The sequence below is a fragment of the Erpetoichthys calabaricus genome, chromosome 10 (assembly GCF_900747795.2).
Source record: "Erpetoichthys calabaricus chromosome 10, fErpCal1.3, whole genome shotgun sequence".
Taxonomy (NCBI): Eukaryota; Metazoa; Chordata; class Cladistia; order Polypteriformes; family Polypteridae; genus Erpetoichthys; species Erpetoichthys calabaricus.
The window spans coordinates 53,985,715-54,003,654 of NC_041403.2; the positions used below are offsets into that span (position 1 = coordinate 53,985,715).

The 17,940-nt window shown below is 41.5% G+C and overlaps 1 protein-coding gene across 2 annotated transcripts in view; it reads left to right on the forward strand.

The window, feature by feature from the left end:
- Positions 1–2,381: 2,381 nt before the first annotated feature.
- The window catches only part of si:ch211-106k21.5 (uncharacterized), a 56,376-nt gene continuing 40,817 nt past the window's right edge, over positions 2,382–17,940 (forward strand). Inside the window, exon 1 of one of the 2 annotated variants that reach the window (XM_028811242.2) lies at positions 2,382–2,427. In XM_028811242.2, coding sequence (XP_028667075.2) covers positions 2,397–2,427 — 31 coding nt within the window. In that variant the 5' untranslated portion in view covers positions 2,382–2,396. Of the gene's footprint in view, positions 2,428–11,166; positions 11,320–17,940 lie in introns of those variants that run through there. The other variant, XM_028811243.2, reaches the window with a different exon arrangement.

Below are 17,940 nucleotides of genomic sequence, written 5' to 3' on the forward strand. Positions count from 1 at the left end.
ATGAATTTGAAGTTTAGCTCTTTTATGATAAGCCAGTGGAGCTGTCAGCAAGTGAGTCAAAGATCTCTAGTATGAAACACAGACCATGGAGCTATCTGAATGTTCTTTTAGAGCAATGAATTAATAACAAACCCCAGAGGAAGGCCAGAAAAGCACCGAGTTCTCAAGGTCACATCATTGTTTTAGATTAAAAAAGCAGCATCTAATATTGAATCCTGTAAAGACCAAATACAAACTGCACATGAAACGTCAAATGGCTTCATTAATAAACAGATGGTTGATATGCTTAGCAAAACTGTTTTGCTATATGGTTGCGAGACGTTGACGCTCTCCTGTGTCTCTTCAGAGTATCCTTGGGTACCACTGGTTTGACTTTGTGTTGAATGAGTGGTTGCTCATGGAATCCCAGATGAGGCACATAACCTGCATTGTAAGGGAGCGCCAGTTAATGGCCATGTAGTGAAATTCCCCAAAGGGAGATGAAGCTTGCAGGAGCAGCCGGACCAGGAAAGGGGAAACCCACGTAACACCTGTCTGCAACAGATAGATGGTCATTTCCAGAGAATGGGACTGGACCGTGTGTCTGCCTGGTCGGTTGCCAACCAGGATCCCAAGGTGTTTGTTTCATCATGTGGTGGTTGCAACAACTTGCCGAACCAGTGCATGCTCTCCAACCTGACCTGACATACTTAATGGTTTCACTATTTTACAGGCATACACATTAAGATACGTTAGCACATTGTATTGCCTATTCAACAATGCAAAACTAAAAAGTAGCCCATAATTAAAAAAACAAAAATAACAAACATGACAGAGAATATACCTATTCTGTTGCTTTCTTTATATAAAATGCTTAGGGTTATCTGTGTGTTATGCAAAAATTTGCAAACCACTGGGCCTTGATGTTGGTCTTAATCGAGGGCTTATGATGTAATACACCTAACGAGACCCAAAAACAGGAGGCACAGGCTACCTCAGTGACATAATTGGGCCTTGGGTCTTTTCTGTAGCAAGCAGCAATGCTGCCACATTTCCTGGCTGACAGGAAAAGAATGGCTTTGTGGGCATGCAGTATTGCTGACAGGAAAAGAACCACAGCGAGCTCTGCAGACAGTGAAGCACACTGCATTTAGTTTTCATTGCAAACATGAGGGCAAAAGAAAGTCAATCACAACCAAAGAACTTGATGTGTGGCCTTCCTCCACCAGGTTATTGGACTTTTAGTCCATTGCACTGTGAGAGTCAAGATGGCCTTGCAGTAAATAGCAGCCCAAGCATGGTGTCTGGAAAAGAACTGTGGTGATGTCTGATGGCTGTGAAGCACATTGTACAGGCTGACCTACCAGCATGACAAAGGTGGCGACACCCTCAGAGTGACCTGGGGTGCTGTGTTTCATGAGAACCGCCTGAACCACCTTTCTGCAAGGACTGGAGGTCCAAGGATTTCCTATTGTTAATAGAAATGTTGCAGAGGTAGCTGCTGTGCTCATAAGCATTCAATATAGCTGACCATTTTGTGAAAAGTGTTTTAAAAATTTACAAATGTTCATTACATTTTTAAAACTGGCATACACCAAGCCAGCGGGTGAAAGCACATCCTTGCAGCTTATAGTTTAACAGCTTTAGCTACTGGACCACACTGTCTATATATACTTGGCAAATGTGATAATAAATCTTTTGAAAATTCCTCTGAAAAGCATATGAATGATCAATCTTAAACATATAAAAAAGAAAAAATGACAGTATAGCCTCCTCAGCACTAGACAATGCCACTTTCCAGTCAGTCATTCTCAAACCTACTACAGTGTCACAGAGCCAGAGTCTATCCTGGCAATTCTGGAAATAACCCTAGGTAAGACCCCAGTCCATTTTTAGGCCCACCCACTGAAACACACACACACTTGCATGCACACTGGAACCAATTTAGACCATAAATAAAATGTAATTATTATTATTATTATTATTATTATTTGCCATTGATCCTAACCTGCACATCTATGGGGATGTGAGAGGAAAACTGGAGTACTGGGGAGGAAAGTGATACAGACACCAAGAGAATGTGCAAACTCCACACAGAAAACAACTGGACATGGAACTCAAACCCAGGACAATGGAGCTGTGAAGCATTAGCCACTTAACTACAATGCCACCTACAAACCATACTTGTATATAAAAATGATTTTTATCCAGTGCTCTTTACCCACTCACTAAACTTTATGGAAACAAGTATAACAATTCATACCATGTCTGCTTGATGAACATGACATGTGTGAGACTTTGGACTACACATTATTGATTCAACATTACAATTAACACCTGTGTAAACACGGCCCCTGGACCGAGTCTTTTTCATAGAGAAGGAATACAAATAATGAAAACGAAGCCCCCTGCAGTGTATGGAGAACACTGTTAGCCGAGGCTACAAATGTATGTACAGATTTCTAATGACTTTTACGGCACTATTGTTTTAAGATTAAATGCGCACTGTATCTTGCAGTAACCTTCCAGATTTGTGCATCTTCTCAAACATGCAGGGGGCAATTGGTTTAAAAAAATTAAAAATGGCTAGTAGACACAGTGGATTTTTCAGATGTCTCTGTTTCACTTAATGTTAATAAATGTTTTTAATGGTATGGCATTTAGTATTACCGCCTCATGAGGTACATGTGGACTCCAGAATTAGTTGGCTAGTTTTGTGATAAATAAACAATGTTCTGTTTGTTCTTTGTCAAGTTATGTCATGTGTACATAGTGCAATGAAATTCTTATTTGTACAGTATGTCTCCTTAGAACAGTTAGCAAAAATACAATACAAATTAATAAATAAAAACTACACAAGGCATGCAATATAGAATTTTTGTTCTCATGATTGACTATTCAGCAACCTTATGACCTCTGTGTAGAAGCTGTCCCTGAATCTCCTGGTGTGAATGCCAGTGTTCGTGTTCCATTTTCCAGAACGGAGGAATAAGAAGTGACTGTGCAGAATGGCTGAGCTTTTACGCTATAGTGAGGACCATAAGGTCATGTTCTCATATGTAAAATCATAGAACTGAAACAGGGGAGTTTTCAAGAAATGATCGAAACCTTTGCACCTAATGCTTTAAGAAAAACATTTGTTAGATCAAAGTTTAACTTTTTTACACAATCCTTTTGTACTTGAGTACACTTGCAACATTCAAATTCTTTTCCACACAAATGTTTTATCTTGCTGGTGTAACCAGTCTTTTGTAAAATGACTTGACATCTTCATCCCAGGTAGAGTGTGCTCCATGAAAGCAGCCCATCAAATCGGGTGCAGGAGGGAGTCACACAGGGTCAGATGTTAAGATTTGGGTGAGTGAGACACCCTTTTGAATTCAGTTTACAGAGACATCTTTGCAACCCATGTAATATGACCAGGGGTCCATTGCAATGGAACAGAAGAGGACTGGTTGGCAGCTTTATTCTCTGCTTTTCCCTGATTGACTGGCCATAAAGCTCTCCCCAAAACAAAATGAAATCAATTGGTATGTGGGCCTTTTGAAAAACTCAACCCACAATTCTGCACATGGCGTACCAGCATAAGCTTGGACCTTGAACTTCTTTGGTGCTGGAAAATCACTGTGTATGTATTGCTGCATTGTTATTTAGACTTTGGGTCATAATGACGTGTCCGAGTTTCATCCCCAGTTATGAAACGGTTCTTAAATTTCCCCTAATCTGAATTACTAGGGGGCTCCGCCCCCTGCTCGCTTCGCTCGCCAACCCCTGGTGTTGGGAATGACAAAGAGCGTGATGTATGAATGAGATATAGAATAGTGTGACGGTGTAGATGATGCAAATAGAAAGCAAACAATAAAGTGTGTGGCACAGTGTAAAGGTTTATTGGAAAATTTCTTTGTACACGCCGTTTAAGTGTAAAAGGTAATTCCAGGTCAGAACTTGTAAGGTCAATGAAGATGGTCATTATCGTGATCAGAGTCAACTTTGTCAGAGCTTAGAAAGAGTTGTGTCTCTCCAGGAAGTAATGGAATGACTTGGGTATTTATGTTTTCCACATTAATATTTTTTGGACATAATATAGTGCGTTGTGTTAAAAGGGGCATTTGGTCTAATGAGATTGCTGTTCCAAATCTCTCTGTAACTAAGTCGTCGCAGATAAAGGCTTGAGGAATTGTAATAATATGTGGCTGTCCATCTGTATTGGTGAGTGTACCATCTCTCAGTTGTAATAAGCAATTGTTATGATCTGGTTCTGGACATCGTATCTTTTTTACTAACTATCTTTTGAAAGCAATGCCAATTGTCTGCGTATTTTAAGGTGCACTGAACAATAGCTGAGTGCATGGCATCTGGAAGAATAGCTAATCACTGTTTAAAATCTCCTCCTAATAAAGGTACCTTTCCTCCAAATCGAATATTATTATTCATAAACGTTTGTAGAAGTTTATGAATGGTGTTGAGTAAGTGACTTCATGCCATTGTACATTCATCAATAAACAACATTTTTTGAAGACGGATGTCACGTGCAGTGTCACCGTTAATGTTCATAGTGGATACCCATTTGTAGGATCTAATGCAGTTGATAAAGATTTCACTTTTAGGTACATCATCAGTTAGAATCTTCTGTAGATATTCAGTATATGAATGTAAAGAAGGCAGTCTAATTTGACCCTTTTGACAACAACGTCTAAATGTATTACTTGTATTGCCAGTTGTTTCTTCAGGGAAGTGAACTGAATGACAATGATTGCAAATGACATTCATTAATCCGAATGAATTTTCCCGGTGTATGTTTTGCTTGTGCCGTTTGAGAGGCGCGTTGTTGCATATGTAGTATTTGGGACGTGTTGTTTTGGAGCTGTAATCGATTTGCCTGTGCTGTGTGAGACGCCCGTTGTAGCCTTCCTTGCCGTTAACGTATGTCTGAGATGGGAGGTGTTTCGTTTTGAATCCGTGCCTGTTGCGATGCAGCACTTTGATTGATAGTTTGCGTCATGTGGATCCAGGATGTAGATTTGTGCATATTTGTGTTGTTGATTTGTTTCAGGGTGCACTGTTCCAATGCGATGCAGTATTTGTGCACATATGGGAAAGCAGTATGGGCCATTGCCTTTTGGTGGCCTGATATTTACTAAAAGCAAATGAACTATTGTAGGATCTAACGCAGTTCATAAAGTTTTTACTTTTAGGTACATCGTTAGCTAGAAGCTTTAGTTGAGCTTTGCGTTTTTGGAGTCGAGACATTTTTTCTTTTAGAAATATGGATAAGTAATAAGGAGTATTGCACTCACTGTTAATATGGAGACTTTTCTGTGGTTGAACGGTTAATAGTGCCTTATTGTAATGAGATCCACCTATGCCGCATAGCCGTCTATTTTGTTGTTTCTTTCGTGTTCGTGTGTTTGTTCCTGTTATCATTTCCTTTTCGTTTTGTACCCGTGACCGTGTATTCATGACTTGTTTCTTTCTAAGGAGGGTCGCAGTCACTGTTAATATGTTTCCTTTTCTGCAGTTGAACGGTTAATAGTGCTTTATTGTAAGGAGATCCACCAATGCTGACACCTATGCTGTCTAGTGTGAAGGTGCTGACGTTCACTTTAGAATATGTGGCTTTGGGTGTGACTTCTTATGGATGTGGGGGGGGGGGGGGGATTGTTGAGGATTGTTGTTGCGTGAGCGTCTTCTTTCTTTTTGTGTTCCTGTGTCTTGTTGAATCCCCCTCTCTGTGTGTGTCCCGTCCCTCGCTTGTAGGGTCTGTGGGGTGGTTTTGTGTTCTTTTTTTTGTGTTCCATGGGCTTGTTGAATCCCCCTCTTGGTGTGTGTCCCGTCCGGTGCCTGTAGGGGGGGGTGCCTTGCTGTTGTGCGCGAGCCTCTTTTTTTTTTTTTTTTTTTTTTTCGGGTCTAGTTTCGTGTGCAATGTGTTTCGTGCTTTTCCTGCGTTTGACTTTGCGTCTCATTTCTCCATTTTGTATGTGCTCACTCCTTTTTTCTGTGGTCTTGTCCGCCACTCGCGGCCCCTCATCCGCCTTTGTCACCCTCTTTTCTCCGCCTTTCTCCGACTCTCGCGGACTCTTTTTGCGCCTGCGCCTCTCGCGGCCCCTCATCCGCCTCTTCTCGCCCTCTTTTGTCCGCCTTTCTCGGCTCCTCAGCCGATTCTCGCGGACTCTTTTTGCGCCTGCGCAGTACGTCTTTTTGCAGCTACGGCCCATGGCCGGATGTGCCTGCGTCCATCATCCGGTTTAGCATTCTCGGTTAGTAATATGGATTTGGCTTGAGATTCTCCTAGGAAGTTTAGATGTGATGACACATTTCAGGAGTGAACATTCTGGCTATCCATCTAGCATATGTCTTCTTCAAGAAGAATGGAATCAAGTGACTCACAACTAATCTTTGTAATGTTGGCTTTATCACACACCAGCATTCTTTAGTTTGCTCTAGGAATGCAACAGTTTCTTCTGTTGTCACTGTCAAAGAGGTATTCTGCCACAATGGAGTTCTGTAGACAAACTCTTGACTGTGGAATATGGCCATAGTACATGCTGAATAGTTGGGAATAAATCTCCAAAGGTGCTATTTTCAGCATCTATGTTGGCTTGTTTGACCTGAAACAAGCAATATGAACCACGAAGGATGTAATCTGTAAGTCACCCATTTTAGTTCTTGGAGATATTCTCTGGGTGCTTATAAAATCAGCTTGCTGGAATAGTGATTTCAGGTATATGCTCAATACGAGTGATGACTCACACAGTGGTCAGGATGAACAGATGTTGAGTAACCTTGTGACATTTGCATGAAATATGTCCCTGAATTTAGTGACGATGATCCAGTTCTGTTTGTCAGCTTTTATGAGGGAGAAAGGTGACACTGCAGGACAGTAGAGGTCTTTAATAAAAAAATCTTAGCCTTTCTAAGACATTGTGTGATATGCTGGACTAACTTACTCAGTATCACTCAGGAAATTTTTTAAGACAGTTTACCTCAGTTATAGTGCCTTCTGTGTATCAGAAGCACATGTAAGTAAATGCTTTACGGTCTCATATATATTTCTCTTCTGGTTCATCCTGTTTCCACTTCAAAACCGGTCCCGCCCACATGCAGCCGACACGGCATTTCTCAATTCCTGTGCGCCCTCTTCCAAACCCTTCCCCATGCTGCCTGTGGCTCCTGTGTCTTTACAACAGCTTCTTACACAGCAAACATCAGAAGCTAAAAATTATCGTAAATTCATGTACATTCGAGAATACAACTCTTCTCTAGCATTTGCTTCCATGGGTGCACAGATAACTCAACCTCCTGGCCACGGACCATACTGTTTTAAAATACATGGACAAATTTATCACCAAATCTCTCCACTATACGCTAACACTTCTACCTCTCCAGGATATGGACAGTTGTATGTTTTTGACACAGCGCAAGCTACTGAAGTACGCTTACAAAATAAAGCAAACTCTGCATGCAGTGAAAATGTACTTCTCCAGCTAGATTCCATGCTCAGAACCATCAACCCCTTCGCTAAATCATACAAACACATGCATGAAATCGCTCAGTCCAATCCAACAGCATCTGTACGAATGGTTTTCAAGGAAAACCCTAGGCAGGATTTACGACAATACAATGCCCCGATATGTCACACTGATGTTGCAGCGAAACACCTATGCACAACTGTGTCTTTCAAGAAGTATTTATTTCTGAATTCCTTTCTCACCGTTTTCCGTTCCTATTACACCGCCGTATGCTATGGCGGGCGTCAGCTAGTATACAATATTTGTTTTTTTTTTTAAACTAGGAGCTGATGTAATTGTCAGGAAATGTGTTGTAGTGGTTAAGGTGTTGGACTTAGTACTTCACACCCTGAAGATGTGGGTTCAGATCCTGGTACTGACACTGTGTGTCCACAAGCAAGTCACTTCACCTGCCTGTGCTCCAATTAGAAACAAAAGAAATGGAACCAAATGTCTTGGATAAAGAATTTAGACAAATAATAATAATCTTATTAGTAAGTAAGTAAAATCTATATATCTATCTATATATCTCTATATCTCTATATATCTCTATATATCTATATATATATCTATATATAATTCACTAAGTCCATGGCAAGCAAGACGCACGCAAGACAAAGCCACACTCACCAACTCACAGAGCCCCACCCACCAACTCTAAGACCATGGGATACATACGACAGAGCCCCACCCGCCAACTCTAACCCTCCTCCCAAGTCCACCCTCGCTCTTGAGGCACGCAGCACCTCAATAAACACCGCCTCAGTCGCTTTCGTCTCTGCTACAGTCCACATGCACCTCTGAGCCACGTTGACTTTTCATTGTTCTTTTCAGTTCTGGCTGCTTTTCTATATATAATCCACAAAGTCGCCCAACCATGGGATATGCACGCATGCAAGACAGAGCCCCACCCGCCAACTCTAACCCTCCTCCCGCGTCCTGGGGTACACACGACAGAGCCCCGCCCGCCAACTCTAGCACTTACCGTCGCCGGTTGCATTAACAAGCAACCTTTGTGGCGTCACATGCATTTACTTACACTGACGACAAATATGATAGCTCTTCCTCACGCACAAGATTTCACAAGACGGGAACAATGGAACACCTGCAACATTACCTTCACATTGTTTTCCTTTTATTTCTGATCCTGTTCAACAACTATGTGGCGACATCGACTTCTCAGCTGTGACTCCGGAACAACTCAGTACGCAAGCTATATCAAGCGTCATCAACGAAGACTCGCTACACCTTAATGAACAGGTACTGAAACTTATCCCTACTGACGAAGTAACTTTCACCAGCATTGACTCCATCATCACAGATGATCCCACACATCAACTTTCATTCCCCAAAGAATTTCTTAGCAGTCTTACTCCCACTGGCATGCCTCCGCATAAACTCAAACTTAAAATTGGTTCAGTCGTCATGCTTCTCAGAAACCTCATGCCAGCAAGAAGTCTCTGTAAAGGCACTAGACGGACTGTTACCAGCATTCACCACAATGTACTAGAGTGTAAAACAATCACAGCTGCTACCTCACAAACTGTCCATATTCCCCGGATTTCCCTGACCCCATCAGATTCAAATTTGCCTTTTACTTTTACACGCAGACAATTTCCTGTTAGATTAGTCTTTGCAATGACAATTAATAAGGCACAGGGCTAAACTTTCAAAAAGATATGCCTGCTTCTGCCAAAACCAGTTTTCAGTTACAGACAATTGTATGTTGCTCTCTCCAGAGTTCCATCTTTTCATTCACTCACAGTCGTATCCTCAAACCCACCCCATTTGTACAACTGTGTCTTTCAGGAAGTGTTCACCCATCAATAAATAATTATGTGGCGTATACTACGCCGTGGGTTGGCAAGTGCTTTTTTCAGACAGGCATCACAAAGTTCTGTACAAAAAAATAAAAAGTTATAATACAATAAAGTAAAAATGTACTAAGAAAAAACACCCAAAAACTTGTCTGAAAAGGTAAGACTTAAGCTGGGCTTTAAACTGTTTAACTGATTGCACCAATCTCAGAGCAGGAGGAAGACTGTTCCACAGTCTGGGAATGACAGATTGAAATGCACGGTCCCTATGTGTCTTCAGCCTGGAGCGACAGACAGAAAGAAGACCTTGTTGGCTGGATCTCAGGGCTTGACTAATGGTGTAATGGAGCTGGAGATCCATAATGTACTGTGGAGCCTGACCAGTCAGGGCTCTCTAAGCGATTAAGAGAATTTTATATTGTACCCTGAATTCTACTGGAGGCCAACGCAAACAGAACAAGATAGAAAACACATGACTCCACTGATGGGAGCATGTTAAAAGCCTGGAAGCTGTGGTTTGAATGGTCTGAAGGAGAGTTAAACCAGATTTGCTTAGACAGGTAAAAAGAGAATTACAAAATCAATTTTTGATGAGATAAAAGCATGAATAAGCATTTCCATCTCGACCTTAGAAACAACAGGCCTTAACTTGGACAAGATTCTCAAATGAAAAAAGCAGGAGCAAATAAGGGATCTCACATATATATATATATATATATAAACACACACACACACACACTCATACATGTGTGCATGTCAAACTTGATTACCGTATGTATTTGTGCCATACTGATTCTCCCTCAAGAACATCAAAATAATTGATGCCACCTATTAATGTGGAACATTTGACTGAACCAAGAGGGCCCATGATTTATGTGTCATCTTCTCAGAAAACCTTCAGCCCAAAGTTGTCTTCATCTTCATTTCATCTTTGTTTTCCATTTCCTCTTCGGCATCGAGGTTGTTCTTGAATGTTGTGTTCAAATAAAGCCACAAACCCCTTGTGATGTGTGTTAGTTTGTGCTGATTGGTTTAGACAGATCTGAAGGAAGTGGGTAAATGCACTGCAAGGCTGGGCCAGTTTGAAGCTGTGTTCAGGGTCTGGCTGTTAGCACCTCAAGGCATTTTATGATTATTTGTTGGACCCAATACTTCCTTTGAATATTTGTATTGACAGATGACTGCTGTATCTTGTGTTGTGCAAACGTTCTTCAGCATCTGAGACTGATGTGCAAAAGTGTAGGTGGTTTTGCTCATAATGTGTGTTGTCCTCACTACATATACTCCTCGTCTGCAAGCGGGTGTCGGCCTGTGTATAAATGGTCTCGTGTTGTGACTCCTGTACTGAACAAAGCAGAAACTGAAACTGGCTTGCGTTTGGTTTTAACAAGCAGTTACACCTGTCGAGTATTCACCTGTATTTTGTGCAGATGACGTCAAGTTCATACTCAAATTCCACGAGCTTCCAGAAGGGGGTGCACGGACACGGTTCTTTTCCTGAAGTTTGAGTTCTTGGTCGACCACACAAGTTCGTTGCTTTTTGTTTCAGTCTTTACGAGGAGTTATAACTTAATAAACGAATTATTATCCGATAGGTAAACTTATATGAATTCTGACGTTGATTCTTCTAATTTCCCACGAAAGAAAATATTACAGTTCGTGCGATCTCCTCGCAGGGTGACCCATCCGACTAGTTTTTTTTTTTAATGATTACCTTTAAAATCCTGTGACAGACAACACCCCATAAAGGAACAAAAGGCCTCGCACTGCCCCGATTTTTCGCACACGTCTCCTTGGCCACTTTGCCACTCATTTCCCGTTTCGAATAAAGCCGCTCTTCCACATTCCTCGCCCTTTCTATTATTTGAAGACACACCCATCGCGCTGGGGAAATGGGAGTTGGGTTGCTGCGCTGCGCTTAGTAACCGAGGCGTCAGAGAGCCTCACCTCAGCTTCACACCGGATTAGTGACGTGAACCAGACCGGGCTCGCATGCACCGCAATGGGCTTCGCAGGTAAGTCCTGCCGCGTTTTTACAGCTCGTGGCTGACCTTCCGGAGTGGAAGTCGTGCACTTTAAGGATGTGTTCACCGTGACATCCCACCTGAAGCGAGAATACGCATACGGACCAGCTGCCAGGGGAGAGTAGACGCTGCCCGGCTAGAAAGACGGGCAGTGCCCATAACGACCGCGGCAAGATGGACTTAAAAACACTCGAAAAAACGGAATGTCTGCTATATTTTATATTTCAGTGAAGAAGATGCTGACCCTGATCATCAATCTAAAGGCACAATTATTTATTTTTTGGAAACTTGGGTTGCCATGCTTCTAAAAAAAAAAAAAACTTAAAGGTCAGAAGCCTTCATTGAAATATTGATACCAAAAGTTGCGAAGTTTCAGAAGTTAGAACATGCCCTCGGGTTCAGACTCTAGCGTAGTAAAGTGCTGCTGCGTCTCGTAACGGGGCGGCGAAAGGAAAAGTGTGCGCATTGTTATTCGCTGAGCTCACTGTTTATGAAACAGAAAATCGAGCCGATTCTGTACAAGGGCAGGCTGGCAGATACGGGGGAGAGAATACAGGAATATGGTTTACGGTCGTCTATTTGAAGTTACCTGTTTTTGTGTGGTTTACTCTTAAAATATGCGGTCAAGTTGAATCTTACTTACTCAGACTGTGTTCATGTTTTATTAATTCATGCGTCAGAAATAAAGTGATTGATGTTTTCCTCAGGTTAATATACTGTACATTGATTTTATATAGTGGCCTTCCTGCTCTGACCGGTAACACATTACAGTATTGCAAAACAAGACTGAGTAATGCACTGTACAAACACAATTACGGGGCACTGATACAGGTGACTGGTACACGTTAAGACACAATCACTGTATATTACTGACACTCGCTTCGTTAGTTTGTTTCACATTTAGCGGATGCTTTAATGGAAATCATTAAGGACTTCTTAGGATAAATATCAATGGCAGAGATTACCTTTATATTTGTAAGAATTCTCACACGCCAATGTGCAGACCTTTCCCAAATAGTGTTTTTTTTAGTTTACTTAATTTGCTTAAAAGAAAAATTTTTGATGAGAAATGGTAAAACATATTTTGGAGTTGGAATAGATAGAAGTCCCACCCAGGGTTGGGCTCCGTCTTGCTTTCGCGATGCCAGGAGGGGCCTTGGCTCCTCACAAGACAGGTTGTGAAGCAGGGTGGATAGCTGCAGGCAGATAAAAATGGCAAAGTTTACACATAACACAGACAGGCGTTTTTGCAAATGGCACTTTTCTCATAGCTAACACCATTCCTAACTCTGATACACAGTACATACAGGCCCGGTCTTAGGTATTATGGGGCCCTAGGTGAAAGGGGGGTCCAGGGGCCCCCTGAGGGGGGGCAGAGCCCCCCTGGAAGCTCTGTGAAATGCGTGAAAATTAGACCAAGGAGTCGATCCGGGGCCCCCCGGACGCCGGGGCCCTAGGCGGTCGCCTACTTCTCCTATGCCTAAGGCCGGGCCTGATTGGGACAAATAATGCTGTAGTATATTTAAGTATATATGACAATTGCTCACTCGGACAATTTGTTTTGAGGGCCCCCAAGAAGGCGGGGGCCCTAAGCTATAGCTTGTGTAGCTTATACGTAAATCTAGCACTGAGTACATATTTGGAGCACTGGTGAGTTAAGGGATCTACTTGGTGTCAAATAGTGAGTGGATAGTGGTAATTGAATTGGCAGTCCAGCACCTTAACTACTATGCCATACTGACAGATTAAAGAAAGCATCAATCATTAGGTCCAGGAGCTAATAAGTATTTGTACTTGTATGTTCAAACAGAAATTAAACTAATAAAAATTTAAGCATGTTTAACAATTTTACAATCTGTTTACAGGGGCACTGCTAGCGCTGCTGCCACACAACAAGGAATTTGTTGTTTATGTCCCAAGTCCTCCCTGTGTGGAGTTTGTATTGTCTCCTAGTGTCCCTGTGGATTTGCTCCGCATGCTCGTTTCCCCCCCACAGTTCAAAGACATGCAGGTTAGGTGGATTGGTGATGCTTAATTGACCCTTAATGTGTGTGTTTGTATTTACCCTGTGATGGACTGACACCCTGTCCAGGGATGGTTCCTGCCTTGTGCCTAATGCTTGCTGGGATGGGCCCCCAGCTTCTCCATGACCCTCCTAAGGATAAGCAGGTTATGAAGATGGATGTATGAATGAACATACTGCTCCATTTAACTGATTGATGACATTTATATAGTGCCTTATAGTATGAATACTTATATATCTGTACACACTTGTAGGATTGGCAGTTAGGGGAGTGGTCAGTGGTGGGACTGAATGATCAGCTTTCTAGTTTACAGTCCAGTCAGTTGTGTGTCTTGTGACAGTATGTCACTTGTTTAATAGTCAGAAAGTGTATCATTTTAAAACACAGTAATCCATATTGGGTTGCAGCAGCGTCAGGAAGGACAGCTTCACCCTTTAGACAGTGGCACACTCACTCTTGGCCAACTTAGACTCACCAGTCAGCCTAACGGACTGTCTTTTGAAAGAAACTTGAGCACCGTTACATAAAGATGAAAAGAAAATTCTACCCATAATGTGGAAACTGAATTGAGCTCCAAGTGTTGTAAGACAAGCACACTGTCTGCTACACAGCCATGGCAGGGGCAGTTATGTTCATTTCATTTAGAGTCAGTAAGACTAAAGGGGGTAAACATTTTCTTAATTTGTTAAAGATCTTTATTCTTGGAAGCAGGCCTTGATTATGCTCGACACTCCTTGTGCTCTTCACAGCGTACTAGAGGTGTACATTTATAAACGTCTGAAGTCTAAAGTTAGTATGAATTTACATTTAGTGCTTTGAGTGCTGGAGTTTTCCCCAGGTACTCTTGCTCCCCCACCACCCTTGCCAAACCCATGCATGTTAAGTTAATTTGCAACTTTAAAGGAATACTCCAGCCAAAAATATTTTTTGGTACTTACCCCATGTAGTTTGTAGTGACAACTGAGGAAAAAAAAATTATAATCTAATGTTTTCATGCAGAATGGAGAGAACGAAAAAGTTTGATAGAATAGGGATCTGTAGTGCCCAACACTAGACAACAGAAAACATTATCAAAACATCCATGAAAAAGTCTCGCATTACTGTACTCACATCACATAATCTGCATGTGAAGTCATCAAGTTGTATGCTCACAACAGTTTATTCATTGGCTAACGTGGTACTTTACGTGATATCAACAAAATGCATTCTTTGAGATACATGTAAAAACTAAAGATTAAAAAATTAAACTAAAGCAATTAGAAACGTTATCCAAAAGAGAATATACAGTACTGTAGACTTGTGCATATCTGAGATGCTTCAACAAGCAGGTGGTCAGTTCGTCCATGCAGCTCCGCAGACTGTCAGTACATCATCCCAAGGTAGTCCAAGTGCGGACATAAACGCAAATGTCACAATGAGAGACGACGCTGCAGTTCAAATGCTTGGTCGTGTTGGAGCATGTTCACTTTTCATTGGCATGTGTATTTTCCAAAACAGTCTTCTTGTTCTTGTTTCGGCTGCTACCGTTAGGGGTTGCCACAGCAGATCATCTTCTTCCATATCTTCCTGTCCTCTGCATCTTGCTCTGTTACACCCATCACCTGCATGTCCTCTCTCACCACATCCATGTTCCAAAATAGTATTTTAGTAAAAAAAAATATCTTTAGGATGTTGTGACCATATGACTAGATAACTTGCCATGTAGATTATGTGACATATACTGTACATACACACAATTTGTTTTGGGGCATAGAAGGCTGAAATTTGGCAGACTCATTCCTTACAGCTTACTTACAAAAGTTAAGCAGGTTTCATTTCGAAATTCTACGCTAACGGTCATAACTGAATCCTACTTATGTACATATATACTGTACGTCCATAGCCTGCAGCTCGGTCGCCATGTGAGGCGGGGTTGCGTCCTGCGTCCCCCGGCCTTCCACGCAGTTGGCTGCCTGCCTATTTTACATATTTGGAGAACTGCCAATGCCTCTTAAACATCTTAGATTCACAGGTGACGATTTGAGTAGTGGACACTTTGATGTTTATGAATGTTTCAACTCTCAAAAGCTGGATGCGAAGTTATCGATGAAACCGGTTGTATGCTTACAACGCTTGACAGATGCCAAATGTCACTTCAACACAACAAGTCCTGCAAATACTAACGTAATTGAAACAAACCATGAAATTCAAACCGATTATGACAGCAGCAATCCAAGCTGTGAGAAAATAGTAAAAAGGAGGCGTGTCAGACGTTGTGTTACATTTTCTGATGCAGCTAGACGGAAACAACTTTGTGACACTGCTGCCAAATACTTGCAGAAAAATCCACAAGTTAGACAAACGGTCGCTAAATACTCGCAGGCAAATCCACAAGTTAATAGAGCTTCTGTTTCTAGGTACGATCCCAATAATAAAAAGCGGCTCATACGAAAACAACAGGTTTGGCTCAAATTAGCCGATTGTGGATTTCCGTACAGCCACTGAAACTTTGTAATGGCACGAAACTTCAGGTCACGTCTCTGCAAAAGAACCACATTGAGGCAACTATTTTTACTGGCGGTGGCTCGGGGGAGAGAGTTTTTATTCCTCGCATCCCCGTTATACCCTCTGATCTCCAATTTCAATTCAAACGCCTCCAATTTCCACTAAGGCTCTGCTTCGCAATGACAATTAATAAGTCTCAGGGACAGACCCTACAAAAGGTTGGCATTGATTTGAGGCAAGATTGCTTTTCACATGGCCAACTATACGTTGCATGCTCAAGAGTAAGCTCAGCGCACAGCTTGGTCATATTACAACCAGAGGGCCGAACTGACAACGTGGTGTACAAAGAGATCCTTAACAATTTGTATATTTTCCCTCAGTTTAAAAATGTTTACTTTTCTTCTTAAAAATTTTAAGGCAGTACTTCGCCGCTGCAAAGCACGGGTATTTTGCTAGTTGTAAATAAACGTGTTGTGGTGCTTAAAACGATGTCTGCTTGTCTGTTTCCGGGCCAGTCTCCGCACTGGCTACTGCATCACCCAACATATCAATAGTAAACAGTTGCCTTAAAACTTAACTGACACTTTATTTATAGGTTTCTGGTAGTGCATTGCATGCAGCACAGTCTTTTCTGCTTGGCTGTACGATTGAGCCCCATAAATGACCAGCCTACCAATTCGAGTGCTTCTTGCCTTACACCAAACGCTGCTGGTATAATACAAACAGGTATTTACTTCAATAAAATAAGTTTTGAGATACATTACTGGTAACTTTAAAAAGTAATTGGACTATGTAACGCACATTACTTTTAATGCATTACTCAAACACTGCTCCTGACAATTTGCTACTTTCAGCTCATCAACATAAATTTAGGGATTTCTAAAATACTGAGCCAGATTGCTTCAACCAGGAGAAGAAATAATGTGATAGTTTAAGCATTTGCCTCAGGAAATTGACCTTTGTGGCTGCTTTCGCCCTTTTCTATCTGTGGCTCCTGAAAGCATGTGTGATGCTAGCACATGTGCAGGCTAACCAGGTCACAGTGGACATGCACAGACTACGAAATCGTTAACTGTAGCCTAGTCAAGGGTTTAAATAACCACATAACGGGGTTACTCGCCAAGAAATCTTTGTGTTAACCCAGTTTCACTAACCAGAATAAGGGTATACATGGTACTAGGTTTCTGTGAATAACCAGATTATTAAAGTGTACTTAAACACATCTAATGTTAGAAACAAATTGCATTCTCCCATGGCATCATCTTGTTTTTGTTATGGGTGCCACCATTTTGTGAACTGTGTTTAATTTTTTAGCAGGATGTGAAGTATTGTGCAACATGTAACATTTTTACTGCAGCAATGTAAAGGTCAGTGCCCTGCATTCCCTGGTTGTCCAAATTTGTGGAATCATCCTAAAAAGAAATAATAAATAATGTTAAATTTTGCATTTCCCTGTACCTAACTTAGATTGACGTCTTTCGTTTTAGCTCTAATAAAGGGCTCTTCTCCAGCTTTAACCTTGCTCTGTTTTTATACTACAATTTCTATCTTGTGTCTCATCTCAGATCTGTCCTGACCTTCTGCTTCTTACAATGTGTCTCCTGATTCCATGTACAATTCAAACAGCTGTCACCTACTTTAGTGCAGCCAGTACAACATCCAGACTATTTGTTTTATAAATGAAAGCCGTGTTAACAGGGCCACAAAGGAAGTATGAATTACTACATCCTACAAACGTTTACGGCAGTTACAGCAAGTGCATTGGAGATTAAAAGTGGAATGCAGCTCAGTCAACTTTGAGGTTAACCAGAAGTTCTGTTTGTAATTCTTTGCAAGAGAAGTTGTGTTTGACAAAGATGACTTGCTACTCCATCAGCCATCGCAGCTTTGTGGAGTTTCCTAGATGTTGTTACCTCCTGTTAAACATGTCTCGTCTTTTTCTGTTACCGTTGGCCTTATTATGACACGTGTTACTAAGTGTGTGGCCTGTTGGTTTAGAGGAATAGTCTGATTAGGTCATAGTTGTGGCGTATGACACAAATTTCACTTCCTAATATTAAATTGCTATGCTCCAGTGGCTCTTCACAGACTTTACAGTTCTTTA